The sequence below is a fragment of the Naegleria gruberi genome (assembly GCF_000004985.1).
Source record: "Naegleria gruberi genomic scaffold NAEGRscaffold_57, whole genome shotgun sequence".
Taxonomy (NCBI): domain Eukaryota; phylum Heterolobosea; class Eutetramitea; order Acrasida; family Naegleriidae; genus Naegleria; species Naegleria gruberi.
In genome coordinates this window covers 34225-47644 of record NW_003163270.1, presented here as the reverse complement: position 1 = coordinate 47644, position 13420 = coordinate 34225, and the positions used below count along the sequence as shown (strand labels likewise).

The 13420-nt window shown below is 32.6% G+C and overlaps 9 protein-coding genes across 9 annotated transcripts; 4 read left to right on the top strand and 5 right to left on the bottom strand.

The window, feature by feature from the left end:
- Positions 1-1116: 1116 nt before the first annotated feature.
- Positions 1117-2505, bottom strand: NAEGRDRAFT_60891 (uncharacterized protein; the record flags this gene model as incomplete). The annotated part of the gene is made up of 2 exons (XM_002671882.1): positions 1117-2138; positions 2229-2505. 2 exons carry the CDS (start codon positions 2503-2505, stop codon positions 1117-1119), a joined length of 1299 nt encoding a protein of 432 aa, XP_002671928.1.
- Positions 2506-2837: 332 nt separating this feature from the next.
- Positions 2838-3881, top strand: NAEGRDRAFT_72910 (uncharacterized protein; the record flags this gene model as incomplete). The annotated part of the gene is made up of 1 exon (XM_002671955.1): positions 2838-3881. One exon carries the CDS (start codon positions 2838-2840, stop codon positions 3879-3881), a length of 1044 nt encoding a protein of 347 aa, XP_002672001.1.
- An 801-nt stretch (positions 3882-4682) lies between these two features.
- On the top strand, positions 4683-5468 carry NAEGRDRAFT_72909 (uncharacterized protein; the record flags this gene model as incomplete). Its single annotated transcript, XM_002671954.1, has 1 exon — positions 4683-5468. The coding sequence occupies one exon, from the start codon at positions 4683-4685 to the stop codon at positions 5466-5468; it is 786 nt and encodes a 261-aa protein (XP_002672000.1).
- An 882-nt stretch (positions 5469-6350) lies between these two features.
- On the bottom strand, positions 6351-7574 carry NAEGRDRAFT_52509 (uncharacterized protein; the record flags this gene model as incomplete). Its single annotated transcript, XM_002671881.1, has 1 exon — positions 6351-7574. One exon carries the CDS (start codon positions 7572-7574, stop codon positions 6351-6353), a length of 1224 nt encoding a protein of 407 aa, XP_002671927.1.
- A 544-nt stretch (positions 7575-8118) lies between these two features.
- NAEGRDRAFT_72907 (uncharacterized protein) lies at positions 8119-8586 on the bottom strand (the record flags this gene model as incomplete). Its single annotated transcript, XM_002671880.1, has 1 exon — positions 8119-8586. One exon carries the CDS (start codon positions 8584-8586, stop codon positions 8119-8121), a length of 468 nt encoding a protein of 155 aa, XP_002671926.1.
- A 376-nt stretch (positions 8587-8962) lies between these two features.
- NAEGRDRAFT_72906 (uncharacterized protein) lies at positions 8963-9655 on the top strand (the record flags this gene model as incomplete). Its single annotated transcript, XM_002671953.1, has 1 exon — positions 8963-9655. One exon carries the CDS (start codon positions 8963-8965, stop codon positions 9653-9655), a length of 693 nt encoding a protein of 230 aa, XP_002671999.1.
- A 258-nt stretch (positions 9656-9913) lies between these two features.
- NAEGRDRAFT_72905 (uncharacterized protein) lies at positions 9914-10723 on the top strand (the record flags this gene model as incomplete). The annotated part of the gene is made up of 1 exon (XM_002671952.1): positions 9914-10723. The coding sequence occupies one exon, from the start codon at positions 9914-9916 to the stop codon at positions 10721-10723; it is 810 nt and encodes a 269-aa protein (XP_002671998.1).
- A 96-nt stretch (positions 10724-10819) lies between these two features.
- NAEGRDRAFT_52508 (uncharacterized protein) lies at positions 10820-12278 on the bottom strand (the record flags this gene model as incomplete). Its single annotated transcript, XM_002671879.1, has 2 exons — positions 10820-12020; positions 12202-12278. 2 exons carry the CDS (start codon positions 12276-12278, stop codon positions 10820-10822), a joined length of 1278 nt encoding a protein of 425 aa, XP_002671925.1.
- An 84-nt stretch (positions 12279-12362) lies between these two features.
- Positions 12363-13155, bottom strand: NAEGRDRAFT_59301 (uncharacterized protein; the record flags this gene model as incomplete). Its single annotated transcript, XM_002671878.1, has 1 exon — positions 12363-13155. The coding sequence occupies one exon, from the start codon at positions 13153-13155 to the stop codon at positions 12634-12636; it is 522 nt and encodes a 173-aa protein (XP_002671924.1). The 3' UTR covers positions 12363-12633.
- Between the last annotated feature and the right edge of the window lie 265 nt (positions 13156-13420).

Genomic DNA, 13420 nt, shown 5'->3' with positions numbered 1-13420 from the left:
TATTAAAACACAGTAAATTCAAACAATTACATACCTGGTGGCACAACCAGAACAACCATATCAGTTAAATCTGCCACAAGAATTTCAGATTGACCAACACCAACAGTCTCCACAAGAATATTATCATATCCAGCATATTCACATAAATTAATAATCTCATACATATTAGCTGTTACACCTCCCAAAAATCCCATGGATGGTGATGGTCTAATGAATGCTTCCTCCATTCTCGATAATTCAATCATTCTTGTTTTATCTCCTAAAATACTTCCTCCTGTTCTACTGCTGCTTGGATCTACTGCAAGAACAGCAACATTTTCACCTCGTTCTTTAATTAAATGTTTTCCAAGAGCCTATTTTGATATTATTTTCCTAAACAAATCAATTTATATTCAAAAACATACTATTAACATATTATTCAGTCAATCAAAATTGATTAATATTATTATTATCCAAACTAACCTTCAATCATTGTTGATTTACCAGCTCCAGGTGGTCCTTTTCATTATAATATTTTATAATATTCAATAGTAATTAAATTATTAATTTTAAATCCTAAAAGAAGCAGATGATTTAAATACCTACCCGAAATTCCCACTCTAAATGATTGTTTCAATTCACTGGCTGGTCTCAATTTTGATAGATAAGCCAATAAATATCTAGCCTGAACGTGATGTTTAACCAGCTTGGATTCTACCATAGTAATCGACTTACTCAGTGCAACTCTACTTCCTTGCAATAATTGTTCAGCTAAATTTGCTGTCCGATCCTCCATTCCTTCAAAATTGTGATGATCCACAGCTGTGGATGAAGAAGAATTTCTTCCGAAGAGACATGTATGAAAGTTTTTATATTGGGCTGCTGATTTTCCACAACGCACAATTAATGGTTTGGCTTGTTTGAACATTTTTTTCTTGTTGAAATGTTTCAATATTAGAAGATATTGTGTGAACTAATTTGCAATCTCCATAGTTTTCCATTTTCAATAGTGTTTCAACAGATGATCATTCATTCCTGAATCTTGTTTCGTATTTTCAAATTAGAAAACAAAAATATCAATAAAAACAAGTGGTAGGATCAAGCGTTTCATTTTGTTTGAATAAGCAGTTAGTACTTTCAATTTTCTGTCTCGTAATTGACCTTTTTAACAATTCCAACACATGTTACATGTCCATTATCTCTAATTACAAACCTTCCAAATGGAGGGAAAGTTTCAAATGGCTCAATATAGAAAGGATGATCTGGTTCGAATAGAACTACTGCAAACCTTCCTGTTCTAAGCTCTGTTGGATTTTCCTCCTTTTCAGACCTATCAGGCATCTTGGAAGTTTCTAAAAGCTGTTTAAATTTACATCTTGTTTGTAATGTATAGCAATGGAAGGTAGGTTTGTATGATGGCTTAATAACACCAGGGCATTTCACAATTACAATCTCACCCTCAAAAGAAACAACCTCTCGAGCAGGATTATTTTCAGCATCTGATATTATAATACCTGCTTTCAAATCTTGATAATTTACATTTTCTAGTTTGATTGACACCATTTCTCCAGCTTTTGCCTCAGTGACAGATTTTCTAAAAATCTCTATTGAGCCAACAGTTCCATCAGTAATTTTCTTTTTTCCATTTGTGAATCTCAGTTTAGTATCCAATTTTAAAGTTCCTGATTCAATTTTTCCAAAAACTACAGTTCCTACACCTTCCAAATTATAAACCTCCAAAATAGGTATTCTCAAAGGCTTTTCAGAATGATAGGTTGGTGGTTTTAGTGCATTAATAGCATCAAGAAGTGTAGGCCCTTTAAACCAACTGAACTTGTCTGCTGGCTCCAATATATTCCATCCATTCCAAGCTGAAACTGGAATGAATAAAGGTTCTGCTATATACCCAGCTCTCTTTGCTATTCTAGTAATTTCATCTTTAATTTCTGCAAACCTATCTTTTGAATGATTAAAAAACCTGCTATCCATCTTGTTGACACAAAATATCAATTGAATCACTCCCATACTTTTTGTCATAATTAATGTCTGTCTAACTGATTGAATTCCAGCTTCAAATGCTCCAGTTTCAGCATCCAAGACTATTATGGCAACTCCAGCTTGTGATATTCCTCTAATCAAACTTTTCATAAAAGATCCAACTATTTATCAATTCAAAATTTAAATATTAAAGTTTGATCATCAATAATTAAATTTCGAATAATTATTAAAATTAAATCTGTTAAATTTACCTGGAGCATCAATAATATTCAAATAATAATGCTTAGTTTCCGCTCTACTGTGGGCTATTTGAATGGTTCTTCCTATCTTTATTTCATCCTTTGTTCTACTCAACACATTAGCATAAAGGAACGATGCCATTCCCGCTCTCGTGGATTCATTCCTAAGCCTATCAATAATTCCATTATTAATTGTCCCGAGAGCATTCAACAATCTCCCTGCCAGTGTCGATTTTCCAGCATCAACATGTCCCACGAAGACAACATTAAGTGTTGGCTTTTCAATCATTTTTTTTAAACTTTTAATTCTTAGTAGTAACTAAGGTCTGATAGCACATTTTAATGTCCTCTCCTATATGGTTGTTTCAACTTGCATTGTAGAACACAACAATCAATTGTTTTGATTGGTTCTATTTTCTATTGATTTTAAATAATATTTGAAAAAAATGATCAATAATGAGGAGAACTCTGAGAAAGGAGAGGGAGAATTTTGTCTCTCGTTTTTTTCTTCCTCCCGAAATATTGGAGCATCACGTTTTTAGGTTCCTTCCCTCTTGGTTTGTGGTGAGAGTTTGTGAATTGGTTTGTGGAGAGTGGTATCGAGCAGTGTTGAAAACGCCAATGACATTAACTTTTTCTTACGAGATTGGCCAAGTGAAGGTATTGAACAAGTATTGTAATTTGCAAGAGTTGATCATGAGAATGGAGAACACCTATTTGAGGTATTTTAATGATGAATATTTTGCTGGATTTAAGAATTTGAAAGAGTTGAGAATTTTTGGAATGGAACGAATTGATGCAGAATGGTTAAAAAGTTTACACAATTTGGAATTATTAGAGTTGACAGGATCTATTAGAAATATTTCAGTATTGGAAACATTGCCCAAACTATCTAAAATATTATTTAAGAGAGGAAAATTCAGACATTTGGATGAGCTGACATTATTCAACAATTTGAGAGAAGTTGCATTTATATCGAATACTCCATGTCATTATGATACCAATCAAATACAGCTCCTTTCCAAGTTCGGTAGCAATTTAACAACATTAAAAATTTCAAAACATATAATAGGAATGGTGGGTGCTGAGTGCATTTCTAAATTGATAAGTCTTACCAACTTGGAAATTTCATTTGGTGGTATCACTGAATCGGGAGCAAGAAAATTATGTAAATTGACGAATTTGCATTCCCTTACAATCACATACGATACAATAGAAGGAGGAACTTCACATTTGATTGATTCTTTACCACACTTAACTCATCTAGACCTCACAAGAAATTATATTTTCGATAATCATATTAGAAATATTAGCAAGTTGAAAAATCTGACTAGTTTGATATTGGATGTAAATAGGATATCATCTCTCGATGAAATTTCAAAATTGGAAACCCTAAATTGTCTGAAATTGAGTGGAAATCATATTAAGGACGTAAAACCTTTGAGTGGTATGAAATTTTTGAGAATTCTTTCATTATCAGGCAATTACATCATGCCAAACACAAAATATGGGCTATCTCTCGGACTAGCCTCGTCTAACATTGGTGACGAAGGGGCAAAACATCTCGCCAGCATTCCCACTCTTATTGAGCTTGATCTGGAGGAAGCCAATCTTACTGAGGAAGGAATTGCATTACTCTCCAATATCAAGACTTTAAAAGTGTAAATATTTTTCTCTATTAATTCATCAGTTAGCCATGCTACTTCATGGATAGTTCTGTAGGTGGTCAAATAATTTCAGATATGACATTGTACTTCATAGAACGTGATTTACTATTGAAGATGGTAAGAGCAACCTCTGTCGAAAGCTCAACAATGATATCAAGCCTCTGTTTGAATTCACATAAACCAACAAGTCTATTTCTAGTATCATCCAAACCTGATCAGATTTTCACCACTTTACAATTCCACCTCATTAAGGACGTTTTTAATGTGCTACACAACTTAGTCACGGTTAATTCCATCCAATCCAATAATTTCAACCCAATTATTAACCACCCCTTGATCGTTCATTATCAAGAAACGACTAACAATTTCCTATTTAACATGTGATCCAATACATTTCACACCAACTCAACAACAAAATCAAAAAAACAAATCAATAAGATGTGCAAGTGGTCAAGTGGATGTGGTTCCTCAGATAAAATCAGCTGCAAGGCATGTGGTACTGCCATGTGTAAGCAATGTAAGAGAAATTTAGGTGATGGTACTCCAGTCAAGTCAGGTAATTCAGCTGCTTGTGGAAAGTGCGGAAGCAATTATTAAAGAATTGCAATATTGCATTGTGTACTACTATTAAATTGATTGTAAAATAAATCATCAAGATCTTTTGATCACCAAATCACATTCAAATTCTCTAACAAAACATGTTCAGATCAACCGATGATTATTATCCAATTGTCTTTCTGGATCAAATGTTGAATTGCAATTGAAGAAAATTGTTGAATTGCATTTCAAAGTTGAAAAAATGGAACAAGTTCGAGTTGCAGTTTTCGATTTTGCCAATGATGACCAAGTAGCGACAATTGATAAATTATGCACCAGTTCTCATCACTATGATCTATTAAAAACCAAGATCAATACCAAACCAAAGTATTTACCAAAAATTATTACTTCCTTCAATGAATTGAATTTATCAAGTGAATTACTTTCGGCATTGAAAGAATTTGAGCTCAATCAAGTTGACAAACAAGTTATTTGGCCATTAATTTCCTCCGATCCACCTATTGATGTGTCTATTCAAACACCAATATTGAGACATCTTTGTTACTCAATTGCCATTTTGGATAAATTATCAAAAAATTCAACTCCTTCCCAAGAGAATACTCAATTGACCATTGAATATATTGTAATACTTCCGGTTAGAGAACTAGCTCTTTCAATTTCATCCATGTTGAATCACATTTCTCAGGATTTGAGTGTGAAAGTGTGCACCTGTGTCAGTGGATCGAGTTTAACTGAAATGGCTAGACATATTTATGGAGCTAAAGTTTTGGTTGGAACTGCTGGATATATTTCATATTTGGTCAACCAGAATTTGATTGATTTTTCAAAGGTTAAAATGATTGTAATGGATTTTTTGGATTTAACTTTAGAATATGGTTTTAGAGAAGATTTAGAATTGTTATTTGGGCAAAATATAAAGCATTGTCAATTGGTGGTAGGTTATTCGAAACTCAATCAAGAAGTACAAGATTTTTGTGATAGTTACTTGAGGAACCCAATGCAATTTGTGATAAATGACAATAAATGAGCATAGTTTCGAATAAATTCATTAGTTTCTTTTCTCCTGATTTCTCAAACAGTACTCTTCTTGATTTATTGGTTTCTCTAACTTTCGTGAACCACAATTCCAATAAAACTCTTTACTTGGACAAGCACATGCTTTTCATGGCCCTAATCGAGTAGCTCAAGCTAATAATTATCATCGTTATTATTCGATTTCTACCTAAACTTTGTCAATGATGTTGAAACGCTCTCAACATGCATGGACATTGTTTACCAAAGCTGAACTCATATCGCAACGCCATAGAAATACCCTTCCTTTCTCAACATACATATCATGCTTCAGTTCCCAATTGCATGTTTCGCCTGCCGAAATAAGATATAAGAATCCATGCCCAACGTCATAAATCTACACAACACTTTGAAAAAAAACAACTTTAGTTCAGAATCGAATAACTAAGAGCCAATTTCTAATGACCTCGAATAACAATAGAAAATCTTTAAACATTCTTCAAAGAAGATCATCCTCTTTAACTAAACAGCAAATTACCAAGAGAGATGTCAAGTCAACCTCAAATTTGACTATTGCACCAATGGCAGATTTCGGATGGAATTTTGAAGATTGTCAAGTTTCGTCTGCTCAATCATCTTCATATTCGTTAGATTCGCTATCAAAGAAAAAGTCCAGTTTCAGATCAAAGTGCTCAGAAATTATTGGAAAGATTCTTAAAAAGAAGGAATAATCTATTTGAATGATGATTGTCTAATCTGTCAGATTAAGAATGTGTTAAAGTTTTCCTCTCTTCCATTAACTAAACGTTCATGTAATGATAATACATGATCAACAAAATACGAATCTCACTAACTTTGAAAATAAAATGTTTATTCGATTAAAACGTAGACAGCACTTTTAAATCACATTAGTAGATAATTGTGGAGGTTCTGTATAAGCAGTTTCCACCAAATCTCTCATCAAATGAGAAGTCAAATGAAATCTTTTTTGACTCAATTGAATTACTCCAATTCGTGCCAGTTGATCTTCAATTGACAAGTCAAGATTCAAACCTCTTCCTTCTCTTTCGTCTTTTAACCAACGAATTAAAGGTTCCATCAATTTATCATTTGATAATGATTCGAAAATCTTGGCATGGAATGAATCATTTTTCAAGAATTCCCAAAAATTATCTGAAAGAATGTCATATTCCCATTCTTCTACGTTAGATGGTGGATTGCAACCTTCCCAAAGATAGGTATAGTATTTGAGCATAATGATAGATTGTCCAATGTGTCCATAGGTGTATCTTTCATAGATTCTGTCAATAATTTCCATTGTTATTGGAATGTTTAGAAATTGCTTTGTGAAATGCACGAGCTCATCTCTGGAAAAGTATGGAACAAAGGCATGCTTGCAGAATGGAGAAACCATAATGTTCTTTTCTTCATCTCTTATGGAAAATGGACGAATGACAGAGTTTCCAATAACAACAATGCTAAACAAGCTGAACTGAACTCTAGTTTCTGATATTCTTAACCAACTTTCAACAAAGGTTCTTCTCTCTTCATAGGGAAGTTTATGAATATCATCCGCGTGATCCATGAAAAGAATAATACTCTTACGCAATTCTTGACAATAAGGAGAATTGAGGGAGAAGAGAGTTAAAATGGATTGAGGAACACTTGCTTGTGATCTCAACTTCTTCAACACATAATCCATAAAGCAGTGTTGGAAACTCACACTGCCACCAGTCTTTTTAATAACCCAATCCTTCATGACCACAGCCAAATCAACATAGAGAAGCAAATAATTATTATTTTCCTTATTATCTCTAATCATTGGAATAATGCTGTTCAATATCATTGAACTCTTCCCACTATTTGGAGAACCCTGGAAGGAGAAGAAGGATTTCTTCTGCAATGCCTTAACAAAGTGGTCTGAAATAAAATTCGTTTGCTCTACATAAATGTGCTTTTTAGCATCTAGAACGCCTTTCTCACACACGGTCAAATTGTTGCTCGAGTAGGGAACAAATGGAGTGTAACTCCAGGTCTTTCGTTCAGCATCCTCTTCCTTTCCGTTCTTTCTTTTTGTTTGCTTGTTGGATTGTGAAGGAGATTCTTCGTGCTTTCGTTTCATTTTTTATAAAGGCATTAAGATGTAGGTGATCATTTGGCGCCATTGATAATACGGTGTGGAGAAGGAGAGAAATAGTCGTGTATTCATATTGTATAAATATGAAATTTCTCAAACTTGCATTTGGTAGATTGTAGGATAGGATAGTTCTCTTGAATTTAATACATCCATTGGTAAATTATTGTGTTTCCTCTGACAATTGTTTTTGGGCTTTAATATTTTGGTTTCCCTTAATTGTTTTAGATCTTTTCAATGTGCTTACAGGAAGAAACTGAAAGTACCTTAATCTTCCTTGTGGTCTATTTAGTTTGGTGGTGCATTATGCACCCAATATAAGAGTGTTCGTCAGTTAATACAGCAAATTTCTCAGGTCCCAATGATTGTGGCATAATGAAATTGAGCTTGTTTTGGTAATTTGACCATGAATTGTAAACAATTGTTCCCAATTGGGTGTCCTAATGACTCGTTAGTTTGTAAATAAGTTAATAATTCAAATTGATATCAATGATGACTACTATAGTATCCAATATACATATATATGAATGACTCAGTCATTAGTATGACTCATAATTTCGTGTGCCTTAATTTTCCTTTCTACAAGACTCATCAAGGTAGACTCTGCATGGATATGATTAGAATCCAACAATTGTAATATATCCGAGTAATAATTCAACTCTGTCATAAAGTACATGAGTTTCAAATAAAGCCTTTGTTTTTGATATTTAAGAGCCAATAAGTATAAATTAGAAGAATCAATTTCATAAATTGATTTCAATTCCTTCCCTCTATATAAATTAGTTTCCATCATTAATTGGAGAGAAATATAATGATACTGCAATAAATATCTAAATATTTTCCTCTTTTCCTTTTCAAATTCCTTCTTTTCCTTCAAATGATTTTTAATATATCGAGAGGTGAGAATATTAATTGATTTCTTTACTCCGAGACTTGTCTTTATTTTCTCTCCTCCACCATCATCAGCATTACCTTCCTGAACCTCCCTGAAAAACGACATTTTTTAATATTATAATTATTTGAAATAATTGTAACTGAATACTTTGTATTGATAATTAAAATTTTAAAAAAGCCTAAAAATGTTTGGTAATGATGGATATTCAGCAGCATCGTCATCGTCAGCAGCATCGTTGGAACAAAATGTTTGGTCACGAGCTAAGAGTTGGTTCTCTCAGATACCTTTCGGAACATTATCTATCATGATTATAATTAGTTTCATATTCTTGATAGTACAATGTGTGTTTAATCAGCCTACAATAGATCAAGTGTGTTTGAATTATTACTCTCTCACAGATGAATCATCACCATTGAATTTGTATAGATTATTTGCATATGCTTTCTTTCATTCGGATATTATGCATTATTTATTTAATATGATGACACATGTTTCATTTGCTGCTGTTTTGGAAACTGGAAGATTTAATAGCTCTACAAAATTAATAGTATGCACAATTATTGTTGTATTTTTGGAATCAATTTTGGAGGCAATTATTGCATTCCTAATTTCAAATATTTCACACTATGGATTCGGTTATAACGTTAGACTTTCTAAATTTGAGCATAAAGGAAAAGGTAGTGCCTCAATTTCTGGAATAATGGATGGCCTAGCTCAATTTTTTGGACTTCATGAATGCTCTATTGGATTTTCAGGGGTTATTTTCAGCTATTTGACAATAGCATCTACAGACACTTCACAAACTACAAATTCATTATTTGGAATGATATCAGTACCATCTAAGTATTATCCTTGGATTCTCTTATTGGTAACTAGTTTTCTCTTTCCAAGTAGCTCATTTGTTGGACATTTATTTGGTATAATTTCTGGTTACATTTTTGTATTGTTATTTGAGAGAACTTTATTTATTTCTCATTATTTCAATGCTATTATTTCCAAGATTGAAAATTTGGTACCTTCATCTATCAAAAAGTTGGATTCTTTCTATCATGGAGAAACTCAATACAATGCAAGTGGAGGAATTGCTCAACAATCAATTTGGAATGAGAATTATCAATCAGATAATGGAAGTTATTGGAGTAAACTTACTGGAGGAAGAACTATTGGTCATTAAAACCAATAATTAATTTATTTTACACGTGATTATTATCTTATCAGATTGGTTAAATATTTAATTTTAATAATCCAACACAAATCCCAACAAGAGTGATGCTTTTGCAGTCAGATATGAAATCTTTTCAGAACTCTTCAAAGTAATTTTAGAATTAAAATTATTGATACACAAAATAAAAAACAACATTAAATGATTTATAAATTTCCAAATCAGGACATTATGAAAAATTAACCAAATTAAAAAAATTCAATTAAAAAAATGACTGAAAAATCACCTTCGGAAAGTGTACCAGTGGAAAAATCGATGGATTACTACATGTTGCTCCATTTCTATAGTAAATATGATAATTTAGGACATTTTCTTTATGATACACGTGAAAGAAAATATGCAACATGTAAAGAATATTTAAATAGATTGAGTGAAATTGCCGAGATGAGTAACTATGAAGTGACTCCGACAATGGTTAGACGTGCTTTATATATTTATTATTCTTGTTTAACTAGTCACTTGTTGGATCCTGTTAGAAATGCAAAATTAGCTTCATGTGTAGAATCATTGGAATCAAAGGATCATATATTTAAATGTAAAGATGAAATTCTTCGTAATAAGGTCTTTGTTGAATCTAAAGTTTTGGATCAAGTTTATCAAATGGAAAATAGAAAATATAATTTAGATGACAAGATTTCACAATGTGATAAAAATTGTTCCGAATGGTTTTATAAATATGGATTATGTACTAGGTTTTTAAAGGCTAGACGTATAAAGACAGAAAGTGAAGTTTCTTTCAGTGAAAGAGCTGATGAAGAAGTAGAAGAATCTAAGAAATATTATGCTGTCTGTGACGATTTTAAAAAGAAATCATTAAGTTGTGTAGGAGATATATTTTGTGCTGAACAACAACAAAAATTACAAGACTGTCTCAAGAATAGTATGTTTAAATCGGAGTGTGACGATTTGGAAAAGACTGCAAAGAGATGTGCTCATTATAATTTTGCACTTGTCAGTCATTTGAAATTCAGAAATAATTTGATTAAGGGTAAAGAGGATGCTAATTTGGTAGATGAATAATACACAATTTGTTTTTTTTGGATAGATTTACAATTTTATTTAGGTTTTAAGTTAAAGTAGAATATCTCAGTATTAGAAATATAATAAAAAATTAATTTAAATTCTGGATTCATAAACACCAGCTTGTGTGATATATCTAACCCATTTGACAGCTTGATAGTTAGATTTTTCGAAAACTTTCAAGAATCTGACGTGCAAACCTGAAGCAGTGAACATAGGCACTTGGAAGGTGAGTCCAATAGGTGGTCTAGACCACTTCTTGTTTTCAGCAGTTTGAGAAATCAAATCAACTTCGGCACTCAAAGTTAATTCAGTATCACCAGGGAAACGTTTAACAGTCCAGACGATAGCACCCTTTTCAGCCTTATACTTAGCTTTACCTTGAGCAACGTGAATCTTACATTTAGCAGTATTGGATGGACATGGAATCTTGACAACAACATTCTTACCAAACAAACGAGCATGGAAAACAGACTTGATAGTAACCTTAACTTCCAACTTTGTCTTACTCAATTCACGAACAATAGGAGAAAGTAAACGGAATGGTGGAACAATACCATCAGTAATACGATATCTCATCAATTCAAATTCACCATCAGGTGGAACAAAGCTGATTGTACGATCACTATCAAATTTACCCAATTTGACACATTGATGGAAAGTAATGTCATCAATATCAATTTCCTTATATCTCTTCTTGTTGGCTGTTCTCTTTTCTTGTTGTAACATAAGCTTGTCATTCAAACCAAATTTACATTCTGGCATACCACTCAACAAACACTTCATAACAATACGACCAGTGACGTCACTGCTCAAAACTGTACCCTTGTTACTCAATAACATATTCACATCTTCAATAACATCCAAAAATACTTCATTCTTACGATATACAATTCCGGCCTTTCTCCAAGAAACTGCTCCTGTAACTTCCTTCAATCTTTGTTCAAGTTCGTGTGGCTTGATATCCTTCATACCACCTTGTACAATAATATTCTTCAATACTTGAGGTTCACAATTTTGTGGATAACCAAAGTCAAGGATTTCATCCAACAATTCATAAACAAGTGAAAAGTTTTCCTTCAAAGCATCTTCTGTGAATTTTCCATCAAAGTAAGATTGGAAAATAAAGATCAATTTATACAAAAATTCAAAAACAAGAGCAGCACTAGCGTTTTGTTTTGTTACGGCGAGCAAGTACATTTCTTCATGACGAATGAACATAAAAGTAACACTTCCAATTGTCTTAACTGGACATCTATCGGCAATCTTGGCAGCCAAAATTTGTGATCTGAAAGCGCTAGAGATTGAACGACTATTGTTAGATAATTTGATATTGTTGTTATTGATGATGATTATTTGTTTGTATAATTTTGTTGTTGATTATGTGATGAGAGAAGCGAAAAATATTAAATTTTGTATTGTTATTGTAGATTTTCAAGTTTGTACTCCATAACATTCCTTGATAGTGGATTACTTACGTTTCAACATCGTCTCTGTAGGCACGTGAGATCAGAGTGTGTCCTCTAGAGTTGAGAATAAGAACAGCGCTAATCATTTTTTTATGTTTTTAATTTTTAAAATTTTTTACAACGCTCAAATTAATTAGGAAAGGCGAACAAAACAAGTGGAATGAGTAACTGAAAGTTGTTGTTTTTAATATTGGTTCAATTTATTGGGAGTTGGTTAAGTTTGGATGGATTGGTGATGGAAAATGGTATTTAACAGGATAGAGTGTTTTTTTAAAGGGATAAAAGGAGAGGTTGGAGAGAATTTTGTACAGAAGTTTTGTTTTTGGGTTTTTTCATGACTCTGCCCTACACGTTCAGAGTGTTTTCTAAACTTTAAATGTTGTTGATCGAAGAGTTGTACAAATATTTAGCTTTCCTCTTGGAAAATAATATATTGAATAATTAGGAAGTATAACTAAAGTCAGACTCTTTGAATTGTTTGGAAATATAATCATGATTGAATTTGGTAAATTGTTCAAATTGTTCTGTCAATTTTTCTTGAACGGTCTTGTTCAATTCTTGGAAATGTTGTTCATCTCTGACTTGTAATAATTGTTTAACCTCTTCGTAAGTGAATGAAGTTGCATCAATATTTTGATCAGGGAAATATTGTTGGATATATTTACGTTTTTCCTTCAGATAGGAATCAATGAATTCTTCAACAGGAGCCTTTTTAATTTCTTCTCTCGACACATAGGCCGTTTTATTTTTGCCTGATGAGGTTTGCAAGAGGGTGTCCCTTCTCTTCTTTATAGGTTGTCTGACAGGGAGTGTAGATTCAATACTTGAGTTAGAAAAGTCTATCGATGATGATGAAGAACCATAACAGAATGGTTTTGATCCGCACATGTTGTAGTCGAGTTGGCTGTCGTCTTCAGCTGAGAATGAATCATAACTTCTCTTCAAGGTTGTTGTTGCAGACATTTTTTTTGAATATTTTTAAATCGTTTGATCACAATAAGGTGAACGTTATTTAAAGCCCATCAATGGCAAAAAAATTTGTGTATCCAGTTTTATTAGGCACTTGTAAAAATAGGTATCGTGGCGTAAAAATTCTTCTCATTGGTTCACGAAATATTTTGACTAGATACAAAAACTCAGCAGAATTCACTATCAGTAATTGATTGAACCTGTTTATTATTTACAATGATATCATCAAGTGACCAAGTCAACAATACATCCTCTCGTT